General features: G+C 34.2%; 1 protein-coding gene across 1 annotated transcript; it reads right to left on the bottom strand.

Annotated features, from left to right (window-relative positions):
* Positions 1-13282: 13282 nt before the first annotated feature.
* On the bottom strand, positions 13283-15594 carry LOC142178311 (uncharacterized). Its single transcript, XM_075247642.1, has 2 exons — positions 14566-15594; positions 13283-13783 (listed from the first exon to the last, which is right to left on the bottom strand). The coding sequence occupies exons 1-2, from the start codon at positions 15592-15594 to the stop codon at positions 13283-13285; spliced, it is 1530 nt and encodes a 509-aa protein (XP_075103743.1).
* Between the last annotated feature and the right edge of the window lie 497 nt (positions 15595-16091).

The raw sequence follows: 16091 nt of genomic DNA on the forward strand, positions 1-16091 counted from the left end.
AAAACTGTCATTAATATTTACATAAGATAGATTGTCTACTCAACTCCACTACAAAAATGGTATATATCATGCCTTTAATTTATCACTAATCATACATACAGATTACGAGTTCGAGTCTTAAAAGTCGTCATTAATATTTACATAAAGTAGGTTGTCTACTCAATTCCTTCTTAATGCAAAAGTGGTATCATGTCTTTAATTTATCACTAATCATACGTACTAGTCACAAGTTCGAGTTATGTAAGTTGTCATTATGTTTACACAAGGTAAGTTGTCTACTAACACCTTGGGGGTGTGACTCTTCCTTGAATCAAGCGTAAACATGAAATGCTTGTGCACCCGGCTGCTATTTTTTTATACCATGAAATGGTAAAAGAATTCCGCTACTAATCAGTAGTCTCGACTATAATTTTTTCTTTTTGGTAATTAATTAAACTTTATTAGTAAAATTTAATTTATGTAGAGTACAAAAAAATACTACAATCCCGGGATAACTAATTTCTGGATTAGTTATACCATGATTTTATCTCAACCAAACGTTGGATAAACCCATCTCAAATTTAATCTCGGGATTAATTATCTCATATCCTTCGTACCAAACGAGCCCAGGACATCATGCCTCAAGTTTTAACGCGAAATTTTCTTTGATACATAGTATTATAACAGTTGGATTTTGCATCTGTTACTGCTACTGTTTTCTATAATAATTAGTTGTTTAGTTTAGTAATTTAGTTGTAGGATGAGTTTACTACTTCATTTATTTGGCTATTTAAACCCATATGATTAATAAAATTTTAGAGACATTTTTTCAATCCTATTTTCAACCTTCTTGCTGCTTGCATATTTTTTCTAAAATCCATAACAGTGGTATCAGAGCCTCCATTGATCTTGACGGATCTCTGAATTCGCTGAAAAATAATCAATTTCAACCACTTTTAAACCATACGCATTTTTATCTATACCGATTTTTAACCAAATTTTTAACAATGGAAAGCAGCGGTCTCTCTTTGAATACCCCACAAACTTTCACTAGTGAAAACTATCAGATTTGGTCAGTGAAGATGAAATCTTATCTTGAAACTTATGATCTATGGAAAGTTGTAATAGAAGAAAAACTTATACAACCACTTCCTGCAAATCCTACCCTTGCCCAAATCAAAGCTCATTCAGATGAGATAACCAAAAAATACAAAGCCAAAACTATAATTCAAAATTCAGTTGCAGATTCAATCTTCTCTAAAATCATTGCATGTGAGACAACAAAAGAGGCTTGGGAAACACTCAAACAGGAGTATCAAGGAAGTGAACGAGGCAGACAAAATCAGATTTTAAATTTGAAAAGAGATTTTTAATCTCTTATACAAGATGATGAGATCGTCGCTAAGTATTCTGACCGAATTTCTTTAATTGTCAATAAAATCAGATTACTTGGCGAGGATTTCAAAGATGACAGGATAGTTAAAAAAAATCTTGTGATAATTTTCGAAAGATTTGAATCCAAAATTTCTTCTCTAGAAGAATCTAAAGATCTCTCTACCATCTCTGTTGCAGAATTAATAAGTGCTCTTCAAGCACAAAAGCAAAGAAAGGCCTTCAGAAAAGACAAAGTTACCGAGGGTATTTTTTTATGTGAAACACCAAAAAGAAAAAGTCGATTATCCTTATTGAAAATATTGCAAAAAGAAAACACACTTAGAAAAAATTTGTTGGTGGAGACCTGATGCATTATGTAGAAATTGCAAACAAAAAGGGTCATGTTACAAAAGTGTGCAAGTTCAAAGATGCTCATGCACAAGCACTAATAGCAGAATAAAGAATTGAGGATGACCTCCTTTAGACTGCAGCAATAGAAGCTAGGAGGAGTGTTGGATTTTGCATCTGTTACTGCTACTGTTTTCTAGAATAATTAGTTGTTTGGTTTTAGGAGGAGTATGCTAGAAGAGTCTACTACTTTATTTATTTGGATATTTAAGACCCTATGATTAATAAAATTTTAGAGACAGTTTTTTCAATCATAGGGCCTTAAATAGCCAAATAAATAAAGTAGTAGACTCTTCTAGCATACTCCTCCTAAAACTAAACAACTAATTATTCTAGAAAACAGTAGCAGTAACAGATGCAAAATCTAACACTCCTCCTTGCTTCTGTTGCTGCAGTCTAAAGAAGGTCATCCTCTCCTTCTTCTTCTGCTATTAGTGCTTGTGCATTAGCATCTTTGAACTTGTACATTTTTGTAACATGACCTTTTTGTTTACAATTTTCCTCAAACTTTTTGCTGCTCGCATATTTTTCTAAAATCCATAACAATAACCCATTATAAACTTTCTACAATACAACTCCAAATAATCCAGCTAGTATGTTCTGATGAATGGTTGAACCATAAGAAAAATTAATATTTGAGACAATTATGCTGGATTAACAAACTCATTATTAGAATTAAATTCCCTTTAGTAAGTCAAAAAGTATAGTGATCGATCTTAATTAAAATTTGAGATTGAATCCTCCGGAAGAACCCATGTAAGGAGCGATTTTTAAAAAAAAATTAAATTTACCAACAAAATTTTTATGACTTTTTCTCCTCTATACTATTATGATTGTACGTATTCGACTTGAGTTAAGTATCTATCCGAAACATCCTCACTACCTATATAAAATAGAATTAAAGATTACGAATTCATTATCTTTCCAAACCCAACTTGCAATTTATACAGAGTATATAGTTATTGTTATTGTGGTTACCGACAAAAAACTGAAATTGATTGGAATTTCAAATGGATACATAAAGCAAAAAAGAAAATCTTGAGCCAGTGAGCACTGGAGAAAAGTAAAAGAAATGAAAAAAGCTTTTAGGTAAGCTTAGGCACTTGAGAGAAAGACAGTCAGACAAGACAGTTGAGAGAAAATAAAAGAACACGACAGACAAAAATATAAGTATTAAAAAAATTTTAGGTTGTAAGCTTCTGCAGACTCTCTGTCTGTAGCTGTAAGTATTGGAAAGTGAACCCTAAAAAAGCAGTTATGACTAATGAGTAGGGTTTCGAGGCTCAGTTCTGGGGCCTTCTGTTTGGGGCTCAACAACGCCAACTTTTTCACCATTTTATTTATTTTGGCTACGAGTCAAGAACTGAAACATGAGAGAATGTGAAAGACAGAAAGAGAAAATATTAAGGAGCTGACAATTGCAACTTCTATTTCAGCCATATATTCAGACTTTGTAAAAATTTCATAAGCAGTAACAAAGGTTTGGTCAGATGGAGGAAGACGAGGAGAGCAGGTGAAATTTAATATTAATTTCACTTTGGAGTTTGGAGACAACAATAAATTTAACTCTGCCAATGATACATAGAAATAGTAAACTGAGGGAAAAATATTTTGATCAATAGAATGGAAACTTTATTCACAGACAACTAAAAAAGAATGTGTTAACCATATTTGTGTGGTATTTCCTGTCACAAAAAGGAATTCGCAAAATTTTAATGCCTAAACACTGATACACTCTGGTTATATTAGGTACCTTGTCATAATAAGAAAAAGGAAGAAGATATGGGGGTTGGACTATTCCTTTTAGTTTTAAGTTCAGAAATGTGGTATACTTTTATAAGGAAAACGTTACATTTTGGTTGTATTTTAGAAGAACATCAGTTTCGCTCTTTTCTAATTATTTTTTCTGACTCTTTTAAGAAATATAATGTTACAATTTGTGTTATGTAATTGGCATAATACTCCAAAATTCGTGGAAGCGTTATAGGAAAACTCTTCTCTTTTTTCTCTTTTCTAACCTCACTCCATTTTTACTTGATCGTTTTGCGTAAAAATATTCAAGAATCATATAACATAAATAGTTCAAAGGAACTTTTACTTTAAGACCATATTTTTCAGTAATTATCAGTTTAAAAGTAGTGTCTCAAAATTTGTTAAGAAATTGTACAATAAGCTTATGTTGCACTTTCGATGGAAGATTCCTTAAGTTTGTTTGAACTTTTCTCCAGCTTCCAAGCACTCTCCATATTAATATTAATTTAAAGTAGAATTAAGAAAAGAAAATGATGTTCTTAATTAGTTACAATAAATATAATCACAATTATCAAGATATTCCCAAGTCTCGCAAAGTTAAATGTTTCTCTAGGTGTTACTTATTAGAGATAAGATTCATAAGCTTTGGGCCGCTAAAACTAGGATATTTCAATCCTCCACATGTATGACATGATAATGGCGATTGGGGAGCAGAGTCTATACTCGGTAAATATCGAATTACCATATCGTAATAAAAAATTTTGGTATTCGATATGATATTTGGTTTAAGTATTTAAAAAAATTTGTATTAAGTATGGTATTTAGTACTATTTTAGAATAAAATATTGAAATACCGATATAGTATCGAAATATATATTATATTACACAATACACATTTTATTAATTATAACATAAATATAAGAAATCTAAAAAAATTTATTTTCTAATTTCATCAATTAACTTTAAGCAAGTAACAAAATATTCTCTAAGTTTTCTCTCTCTAGGTTGGTATTTGTTATTTTTGGACAAAACTTTTATCAATAAATATTTTTAGTTTTGTACTTTTGAGTACTTTAATTAAGAACATTACCGTTTATGACTTTATTCTCTAGTTAATACTCAAACCGAATAAATCGAAGTTACCGAACCGAATAAATCGAAACCGAAAAGAGAAACCGAACCATACCGAATTTAATCAGGTACGGTATTGGTATAGCATTTTACGAAACCGAATACCAAAAATATCGAACCGAAATATCTAAATTCCGTATCGTACCGTACCGTACCGACCGACGAACACTCTTATTGCCCAGTGTGTCAATTTCTAACGATTATGTTTTATGCAAGCTCAGGGGCAAAGTATATATTAAGCCATGTAGTTTATAAGAAAAAAATTAGAAGCGTTAATTGGCTACTTATAGTAACTAACATGATATTACAAATTAAATTACAGTAAAAATCTTTTCATTGATATTGCACATAACTTCAATCTTCTTCCTCATATCATATATATATATATTATACATGTTATTTAATACTGTCAATCAAATGTTAGGTTAGTTATGCGGTCGAACAAAAATTGTACTATTAACTTGTGTAAAATTTAATTCTTGAATAATTAAATCCAATTACAAATTAATTAGAAAGGGTAAGGAAGTAATTGAAAAGATGCCAATAAGTGGAAATATTTATTGATCCAAACATATGAGAGAAGTGTCAGAAAATCAGGTGGTGGGAAGCAGAAATTGTAGGGTGTTGTCCATTTCTCTTTATGTTCGCGTGGATTCAGTTGATGTGACCAACTAACGTTTTCTAAGTCACTGTTCCCTTTTTTTAAAGCGAAAAAAGGTCCAAAAAAGACCCTTGAATTGTTAAAATAAAGCAATTATGCCCTTCCCTTTTGTTTTGAGTACAAATTTATCGTTGTCGTTAGAAAAATGATTCATATTTGTTCTTCCTCGTTAATAGACTTCATAGCTCGCATTAAAATAATACTATATTTTTTCCTAGCTTGGAATTATGTTTTAAAAAAATCTCACAAGAATCTATCTTTTTAATCAACAAAAACTCAAAATAAGCACACTGGAAGATATCTTTTAATAGTTAATTTGCCTGCATTAATGACTTATTTGATTCTCAATGTTTTTCAAATTACTCTCTTTACCTTTACCTTATCTCAACCAAACGTTGGATAAACCCATCTCAAATTTAATCTCGGGATTAATTATCTCATATCCTTCGTACCAAAACGAGCCCAGGACATCATGCCCCAAGTTTTAACGCAAAATTTTCTTTGATACGAAGTATTATAACAGTTGGATTTTGCATCTGTTACTGATACTGTTTTTTAGAATAATTAGTTGTTTAGTTTTAGAAAGAGTATGCTAGAAGAGTCAACTACTTTATTTATTTGGCTATTTAAAGCCATATGATTAATAAAAATTTAGAGATAGTTTTTTCAATCCTATTTTCAACCTTCTTGCTGCTTGCATTTTTTTTCTAAAATCCATAACAGTGGTATCAGAGCCTCCATTGATCTTGACGGATCTCTGAATTCGCTGAAAAACAACCAATTTCAACCACTTTTAAACCATATACATTTTTACCCATACCGATTTTTAGCCAAATTTTTAACAATGGCAAGCATCGGTCTTTCTTTGAATACCCCACAAACTTTCACTGGTGAAAACTATCCGATTTGGTCAGTGAAGATAAAATTTTATCTTGAAACTTATGATCTATGGGAAGTTGTAATGGAAGAAAAAGTTATACAACCACTTCCTGCAAATCCTACCCTTGCCCAAATCAAAGCTCATTCAGATGAGAAAACCAAAAAATACAAAGCCAAAACTATAATTCAAAATTCAGTTGCAGATTCAACCTTCCCTAAAATCAATCCATGTGAGACAGCATAAGAGACTTGGAAAACACTCAAACAAGAGTATCAAGGAAGTGAACGAGGCAGACAAAATTAGATTTTAAATTTGAAAAGAGATTTTGAATCTTTTAGAATGCAAGATGATGAGACCATCGCTAAGTATTCTGACCGAATTTCTTTAATTGTAAATAAAATCAGGTTACTTGGCGAAGATTTCAAAAATGACAGGATAATAGAAAAAATTCTTGTGACAATTCCCGAAAGATTTGAATCCAAAATTTCCTCTCTCGAAGAGTCTAAAAATCTCTCTACCATCTCTGTTGCAGAATTAATAAGTGCTCTTCAAGCACAAGAGCAAAGAAAGGCCTTCAGACAAGACAAAGTTACTGAGGGTATTTTTTATGCGAAACACCAAAAAAAAAAGTTGATTATCCTTATTGCAAATATTGCAAAAAGAAAACACACTTAGAAAAAATTTGTTGGTGGAAACCTCATGCATTATGTGGAAATTGCAAGCAAAAAGGGTCATGTTACAAAAGTGTGCACGTTCAAAGATGCTCATGCACAAGCACTAATAGCAGAAGAAGGAATTGAGGATGACCTTCTTTAGACTGCAGCAATAGAAGCAAGGAGGAGTGTTAGATTTTGCATCTGTTACTGCTACTGTTTTCTAGAATAATTAGTTATTTAGTTTTAGGAGGAGTATGCTAGAAGAGTCTACTACTATATTTATTTGGCTATTTAAGGCTCTATGATTAATAAGATTTTAGAGACAATTTTTTCAATCATAGGTCCTTAAATAGCCAAATAAATAACGGCAAATGGCCAAATATACCCCTGTACTTTCGAAAATGGTCTAAGAATATCCCTCGTTATACTATTGGGCTATGTATACCCTTCCCGTCATACTTTGGAACAAATATACCCTTATTTTGGATGGAGTGCCACGTGTCATCACCAGATGAAAACAACCCATTTCTTTTTTTTACCCTATCCGTTTTAAAAAACCCACCACCCGACCCGTTTTAAAATTCAGTTTTTTTTTAAAGCATATATTTTGTAAAAATTGGAATTTTTTTGTAAAAACTGTAAAAAAAAAAAAAGAATTTCCAAAATATATATTTTTAAGTCTTTTCAGTTTTTTTAAAGATTTTTTTTTTTGTAAAAACTGAAAATTTTTTTTTGATAAAAATGCTTTAAAAACTGAAAAATATATAATATGTAAAAACTGAAAAAAAAAGGAATTTGCAAAATATATATTTTTCAGTTTTTTAAATATTTGTTTTGTAAAAATTGAAAAAAAAGATTTTGCAAATTATTTTTATTTTTTAAAAACTATTGCATTTGTAGTCCACTGCTTTAGGAGAGTCCTTTTTTTAGTTTTTTTTTTCAATTTTTATAAAAAAAATTACTTTAAAAAAGTGAAAAATATATATTTTGCAAATTCAAACTAATGCATATGTAGTCCACTGCTTTATGAGAGTTTTTTTTCAGTTTTTTTAAAAAAATATTTTTTTTTCAGTTTTTACAAAAAAAATACTTTAAAAAAACTGAAAAGACTTAAATATATATATTTTGCAAATTCCTTTCTTTTTCTAGTTTTTACAAAATAAATTCTAATTTTTACAAAATATATTCTTTAAAAAAACTGAATTTTAAAATGGGTCGGGTGGTGGATTTTTTAAAACTGATCGGGTAAAAAAATAAAATGGGTCGTTTTCATCTGGTGCTTACACGTGGCACTCTATCCAAAATAAGGGTATATTTGTTCCAAAGTATGACGAGAAGGGTATATATAGCCCAATAGTATAAATAGAGGTATTCTTAGACAATTTTCGAAAGTATATGGGTATATTATTTGGCCCTTTGCCGCTTTTTTTAAAGCGAAAAAAGGTTAAAAAAGACCCTTGAATTATTAAAAATAAAGCAATTATGTCCTTCCGTTTTGTTTTTGGTACAAACTTACCCTTGTCATTAGAAAAATAATTCATATATGCTTTTCATCGTTAATAGACTTCATAGCTCGCATTAAAATAATACTATATTTTTTCGTGGCTTGGAATTATGTTTTAAAAAAATCTCACAAGAATCTATCTTTAATCAACAAAAACTCAAAATAAGCAAACTGGAAGATATCTTTTAACGGTTAATTTGCCTGCACTAATGAATTATTTTCAGATTCTCAATGTTTTTCAAATTACTCTCTTTACCTCTACCTATTTTGTTGTATAATTTTTATTTTTTCCTAATTATTTTTCATGGGTGCTTCAGCTTTGAACAAACCCAAAGATTAAAAGAATTATAAAGATAACGATAATAATAATAATAATAATAATAATAATAATAATAATAATAATAATAATAATAATAATAATAATAATAATAATAATAATAATAATAATAATAATAATAATAATAATAATAATAATAATAATAAAGAAGCTTCTAAAGGAAGTTGGTGTGGAGATTTGCAGAGAAATGAAAATGTTAGTCGAGCTCTAATTGCGAGAGAAACATAGAAGATTTTGTGAAAATGAATTCGTGTGTATAGAAAGTGTACTGTAGCTCCTACTTATACAATGTGTATTCTCTTGCCACTAATTTACAATTGTACTCCAACTAACTATAACTAACTACTAGCTAACTATAGTATAACTAACTTCCTGACTTCTTAATTAACAGTCATTACTGATCCTTGCTAATTACTAATCTACCCCTGTATACACTATGTCATGTAACACCTATTACATCACTCCCCCTCAAGCTAGTGGGTGTGAACACATTTAACACTCCCATCTTGCCAACTAAATAGTCATGTTGTGCCCTTGCTAGGCCTTTTGTCAGAATATCTGCTATCTGATCTTTGGATCCCACATGCTGTATTTTCACCAAGCCTTCTTGTATTTTTTGACGAATAAAGTGACAATCTATCTCTATGTGCTTTGTTCGTTCATGGAACACCAGATTAGCAGCAATCTGCAGTGCTGCTTTGCTGTCACTATACACATCTACTGGGAAGGTGACTTCAACTCCTAACTCCTTCAAAAGTGTTGTTATCCAAACTAGTTCTGATACTGCACTTGCCATGCTTCTATATTCAGCCTCAGGTGAACTCTTTGATATTGTATTCTGCTTCTTTGATTTCCAGAAGATCAAAGATTCTCCATACTTGATCACAAAACCAAAGACAGATTTCCTTGTATTTGGGCAAGATGCCCAGTCTGCATCACAGTAAACACTCAGCTTTCCCGATCTTCTGCTACTCAACAAAATTCCCAAACCTGGTTGCCTCTTGATATATTTCACTACTCTTTTCACTGACTAGCTGTCTGCATAGAAAAAGAAATATTTGGTCTTGTTAAGGTCAGGTACAACAATTTTCCAATCAACTTTTGATACTTCCCTTTATCTTCAAGGAGTTGATCATCTGTACTTCCTATCAACTTGTCATATTCAGTGACTGTGAGCTTCATGTTTGCTTCAAGTGGTGTCCATGCTAGTTTTGCAGCTCCCGGCCCTATCTATGATATTATCTCCAATGCATATTTCCTTTGGTTTACCAAAATTCCATCTTTTGATCCACTAAACTCCACTCCTAGGAAGTATTTGAGCTCACCCAAGTCTTTTATCTTGAAGGCTTGATGCAGTGAGTTTTTGGTATCCTCTATGAGTTTTAAACCATTTTCAGTGACTAATATATCATCCACATAGATTAGGATGGCCACTGTATTAATTCCTTCACGTTTGATGAATAATGAGTGATCAAGATTGCTTTGACTGAAACGAGACTTGAGTAAAGCATTAGTCAATTTCAAATTCCATTAGCGACTAGCTTGCTTTAGCCCATAGAGGGATTTAACAAGTTTGCATACCATATTAGGCTCCCCCTGACTTAAAAATCCCTAGGGCAACACCATATACACTTCATCATGCACATCACCTTGCAAGAATATATTGTACACATCAAGTTGATGGACAAACCACTGTTGAGCAGCTATAAGTGTAAGAATTGTCCTTACAGTGGCTATCTTGATGACTGGTGAGAAGGTCTCAGTGTAGTCTATCCCCTTTTGCTGGTTGTAACCTTTTGCAACTAATTATCACGACCCTAATTCACCCTCCGTAGGGTTTCGTGATGGCACATAGTCTCTAAGACTAGGTAAGCCTAACAATTTACGGAATCAATGAATGATAAACTGAACTCCAATCTCAATACATGATATATAAATATAAAACTGCCATTCAAATAACTACAACTCCCAAAACTCGATAGAAACAAGTCACACGCTTCTAAGAGCAAATGCTAAGTGTCTCTATACATCAGAGTCTAAAGAAAATAAGAAAAACAATATAGTAAGGTTAGAGGGGGGACTCCGAGGTCTGCGGACGCTGGCAGATATACCTTGAAGTCTCCACATGCAGTCCAACTCACTGGTATCTGGTCTGGTGGGAAGAATCTGGATCTGCACAAAACGATATGCAGAAGTATAGTATGAGCATACTACAACGGTACCCAGTAAGTGCCAAGCTTAACCTCGGTAGAGTAGTAACGAGGTCAGGCCAGGGCCCAACTGGTTTAAAAGAAAAGTAAGACATAAGATATAATAATATTTTGAAATGACTAAGAATTTAAACAATAAAAAGTTTCAGAAAATATCAGTACGGTAAATAGAAGTAAACAATAGGGGCACTCCCGAGGTACCGCCTCATAGTCCCAAATGTAAATATGCAAGACAGGGGAGGGGATCTCCCGAGTAAACGCCTCGTAGTCCCAAAGTAAATATGCAGTACATGGGATCTCCCAAGTTAACGCCTCGTAGTCCCAAAGTAAATATGTAGTACAAGGGGAATCTCTCGAGGAACTGCCTCGTAGTCCCAAAGTAAATATGCAGCAGGTAATCGAAGGAAACACGAATTTACAACAAGAATCTTACAGTTAAAGATTTAATTCAAACCAAGGAAATTAGGAAATTCAACTAAGCATGTTGCAAAAATTGCAAGTAAGAGTTAAGGCACGTAGACATGCGATACTAGTCTAAACATGATCATTACATATGCTAAGACAACTCAGTAAATGAATTTTAAAAGGAGACAACTTAGTTAAGGAATTCAAAAGATGACAAATCAGCAAGAACCGAATTTTTCATAATCAGCCCGTGTACGCACTCGTCACCTCGCGTACACGGCACTCACATATCACAAATTGTTACAATAATACCAAATCCTAAGGGGATTTCCCCCCCCTCCCCCCACAATGTTAGACAAGTCACTTACCTCAAATCTCGCTCAATGAATCGGTAAGAATGTCTTTCCCTCGATGTTCTGACTCCGAATAGCTCAAATCTAGCGAAAAGTAATTATATATCATGAATACAACTACAAGAAACTAATTTAGTCATAAATTTACGACGTTAGCAAAGAATCGAAAAATCGTCCCAAAAAATCGACCCGGTCCCACGTCTCAGAATCGGGTAAAAGTTACAAAATACGAACACCCATTCGATAACGAGTTCATCCATACCAAAATTACCAAAATCCAACACCAAGTCGCCACTCAAAAATCCAAATTTAACTCTCCAAATCTCTAGCCTCAAACTCCCAAATTCCACCTTAAACACACACGATCTAGGTAGAAAAATCGATGGAATAATATGATTATTGATCAAAAATAAGTACAAGAGACTTACCTCTAGAAATTCCTCGAAAATGCTCTCAAACATCGCCCTAGACCGAGTTTGCAAAGTCCAAAATAAGAGAAATCACGAAACCCTTCAGTTTTAAACACTGCCTAGGGGTTCCGCTTATACGGTCCACTTAGCCGCACGTGCAGCACCGCTTTTGCGAAAAACACAACCGCTTCTGTGGTTAACCACTGGAGCTGGACCTCCACTTCTGGGCTCTTCACCCTCGTATCTGCGCAACCGCAGGTGCGGAACTCCCTTCGCACCTGCGCACTCTCCGCATCTGCGCCAGTCTTCTCGCTTTTGCGAGGACATGACCGCATCTACGTGCTCAGCTGGACATCCCCAATTCCGCTTCTGCGGCTCGAAGGCCGCTTCTACGGTGTCGCATCAGCGGCCCAAAATGCGTAGGTGTGATTACACCAGACACAATAAAGATTCAGTTATGCTCCAAGTCTAATTTTTTATCCGAAAACCACCCGAGCCCCCCGAGACCTCAACCAAACACACCAAACAGTTCTAAAACATCATACAGATTTAGTCGAGCCTTTAAATCACATCAAATAATGCTAAAAACACAAATTGCATATCGATTCAATCCTGATGAACTTTAAAACTTTAAATTTCTACATCTGACGCCGAAACCTATCAAATCAAGTCCGATTGACCTCAAATTTTGCACACAAGTCATAATTGACATTATGGACCTATTTTAACTTCAAGAATCAGAATCCGACCCCGATATCAAAAAGTTCACTCTCGGTCAAACTTCCCAAAAATTATCATATTCCCAACTTTCGCAAACTGACGCTAAAATGACCTACAGACCTCCGATTCAACATCCGAACATGCTCCTAAGACCAAAATCACCCTGCGGAGCTATAGGAACCATCAAAACTATATTCCGGAGTCATATTCATATAGTTCGAACTACGGTCAAATCCTACGACTTAGACTCCCTTCTTATGGACTATGTGTCCCATTTTACTCCGAAACTAAAGACAAATCCTCCCGGCAAGTTACATAACCACAAAAAAGAAGTAGAGGGAGAAATAAATAGGGTTTCGGGACTACTAATCTCAAAACGACCGGTCGGATCGTTAAACTAATCGAGCCTTGAATCTTTCAATCTCACCATTAGCCTTGAGCTTGACCTTGTATACCCATTTGCATCCTATTGGAGTTTTCCCTGGGTCAATTGAAGCAATTCCTAGGTGTGATTGTCTTGTAAAGCCTGTATTTGTGCTCTCATAGCATCAACCCACCTATTATCCTTAGAAACCTCCAAGAAGGAAGTAGGCTCTGCAATAGAAGAGAAAACTCCTAGATATGCTTGATGAGCTGAAGATAGTCTGTCATAAGACAGGTAATCACTAATAGGATAGATAGCTGAATTGGATTTCCTGGTGTTAGTGATATAGTCAGATAACCAAATAGGCTCCTTGGTTACCCTTTGAGATCTCCTGAAGGGTTCAGGAGCAGTGATGACAGCAGTAGACTCAGGAGGATCATTTGAAACAGGTGAAGTATTTGAAGCTGCAAGAATATCCTCATCTGAAGGAAGAGGAGTATCCACAGGTAGAGCAGGTTGTAATGTATTTCCATCATCATCAGATTCTGCAATAGGTGAGGTGTCTAAAAAGTTTTCATGAGCTTGGTTTGCAGGTGGATTGATATCTTCAGATGGTAATTGAGGTCCTTTAGCAACCAGCTACATAGAGGTCTCACGCATAACTTGAAAGGGAAAAACATTTTCTTTGAATAGGACATCCCTATTGACAAAGAATCTGTGCTCCTTCAAGTCATACGGGATATATCCCTTTGAGACAATAGAGTATCCCATGAACACATTTTTGATAGCTCTGCAGGCAAATTTATCTCTCCTAGGCAGTACACTAGCATAACATAAACAGCCAAGATTTTTTAGATGAGTTAGGCTAGGTTTCTTGCCAAACAATAGCTCATAAGGAGACTTTCCTCCAAGGTTTTTAGAGGGGTAGTCTGTTTATGAGATAAGTTGCAGCCATCACACAATATCCCAGAAATTCAATGGTATACGGCCCTGAAATCTAATAGCTCTAGCAACTTCAAGTAGATGCTTGTGTTTTCTCTCTACCACCCCATTTATTGGGGTGTGTAGACACAAGATCTTTGATGAATTATTTCCAATCCATTAAACAACTCCTGCATTTCTGAGCTCATGAACTCCCCACCATTGTCTGATCTTACTTTCTGAACTACAACATTGAACCGGGTGTGGATCATTTTAAGGAAGGATCTCATAACAATTATCACATCACCTTTGAATTTGAGTAAAAATATCCAAGTTACTCTAGAATAGTCAACCACAATTGTTAAGAAAAATTTATTTCCATCAAATGTAGGTGTACTATAGGATCCCCATACATCCAAATACAGTAATTGAAAACTCTTTTCTGACTTAGTAGTACTATAAGGGAAAGGTACTCTTGTATGCTTAGCTAATGGACATACTTCACAATTATCCAAAGCAATTTTACATTCATCTATATTAAAATCAAATAATTTCTTTAGTGAATTTCCAGATGCATGAGCTAATCTCCTATGCCAAAGCAGTACATCCTTCTCTACTTGTGCACATAATCTTTGTGTTACTGTCTTCTCCTCAGTTCCATTCCTAGTATGTGGTTGTGAGACTAGCAGGTAGAGGTCGTCCTTCTCCCTACCAATCCCCTTCACCTTCCCACTAGAGAGGTCCTGGAATATGTAAAAATCAGGATAAAATCTAGCCATACAGTGTAGTTCTCTAGTTTCTTTAGACACTGATAAGAGGTTATATTGAAAATCAGGAACATAGAGTACATTTCTTATTTCCCCTGTATCTGTGAGCTTACAATTCCCAACATGTAGCACAATGGTGATTCCTCCATTTGGTAAGTGTATTCTTTTATTGCTTGCTTGACTAACTGCTCTAAATTTAGACAACATGCTCAAGTCTGCTGCCATATGATTGGTTGCACCTGTGTCAATTATCCAGTTTCTTTTTTCTACACAAGCTAGGAAAGAGTGAACAATATCTGCCATATTAGCTGAGCCATCCACTGACTGATCTTGATTAAGCAGCTTCATGATCTGACTGTATTGTTCATTGGTGAGTTGAGGTGCCTTAGGTAGATCTCCTATGCCAGCCACATCATGGAATTCACGCCTGCCAACTGCACTAGAACCTGTCATATTTGGATTCACATTCTCAGCATGTGCATTGTAAGTTGTAGTCATGTTCCCGTTCCTTTTGTTTTTGAAATCTGTCGGATAGTCTATGATTTTGTAACAGCCTTCTTTAGTATGTCCCTTCATTTTGCAAAAATTACATTGGAGATTCCAATTCTTCCTTTGCTTCTGATAAATGCTTCCTTTACCAGCTAATAAGGCTGTTAGTTTTGTTCCTTTACCTGCCATAGAGGAATTAGTCAATGCTCTTTGACTCTCTCTCTCAATGATCATAGAATAAGCATTGTTCACTGTTGGTATAGGATTAGTCATCAAAATCTAACTTTGTGCCTGTTTATAACTCTCATTTAGGCCCATTAAGAACTGTAGTAGTTTCTGCCTATACATATGTTCCATAAAATCCCTAGATCTCGGACAATCGCAAGAAGGAGGAACCATACTGTCAAATTCATCCCAAAGGTCCTTGCGTTTTGAAAAATATACAGAAACACTATCATTTCCTTGTGTAATTGTTGCAATTCCCGTATGCAACTGAAAAATCCTTGACATATTCACCTTGTCAAAACTCTCTCGCAAATCTGCCCAAACAACACTAGCATCCTTTCCATACACAATTTCTGTCACCAATTCCTTTGAGACTGAGCTCATTATCTATTCCAACACAATATCGTTACACCTATCCCATTGATGACCAAAATCAGAGCTAAAATCCTTCTTTTTTCATGTTCCGTCGATCAACCCTAGCTTGTTCTTTTCAAGCAATTGAATTTGCATCGCACGACTCCAAATGGAGTAGTTCTCCGATCCGG

This window comes from Nicotiana tabacum, chromosome 24, assembly GCF_000715075.1.
Source record: "Nicotiana tabacum cultivar K326 chromosome 24, ASM71507v2, whole genome shotgun sequence".
NCBI classification, from domain to species: Eukaryota; Viridiplantae; Streptophyta; class Magnoliopsida; order Solanales; family Solanaceae; genus Nicotiana; species Nicotiana tabacum.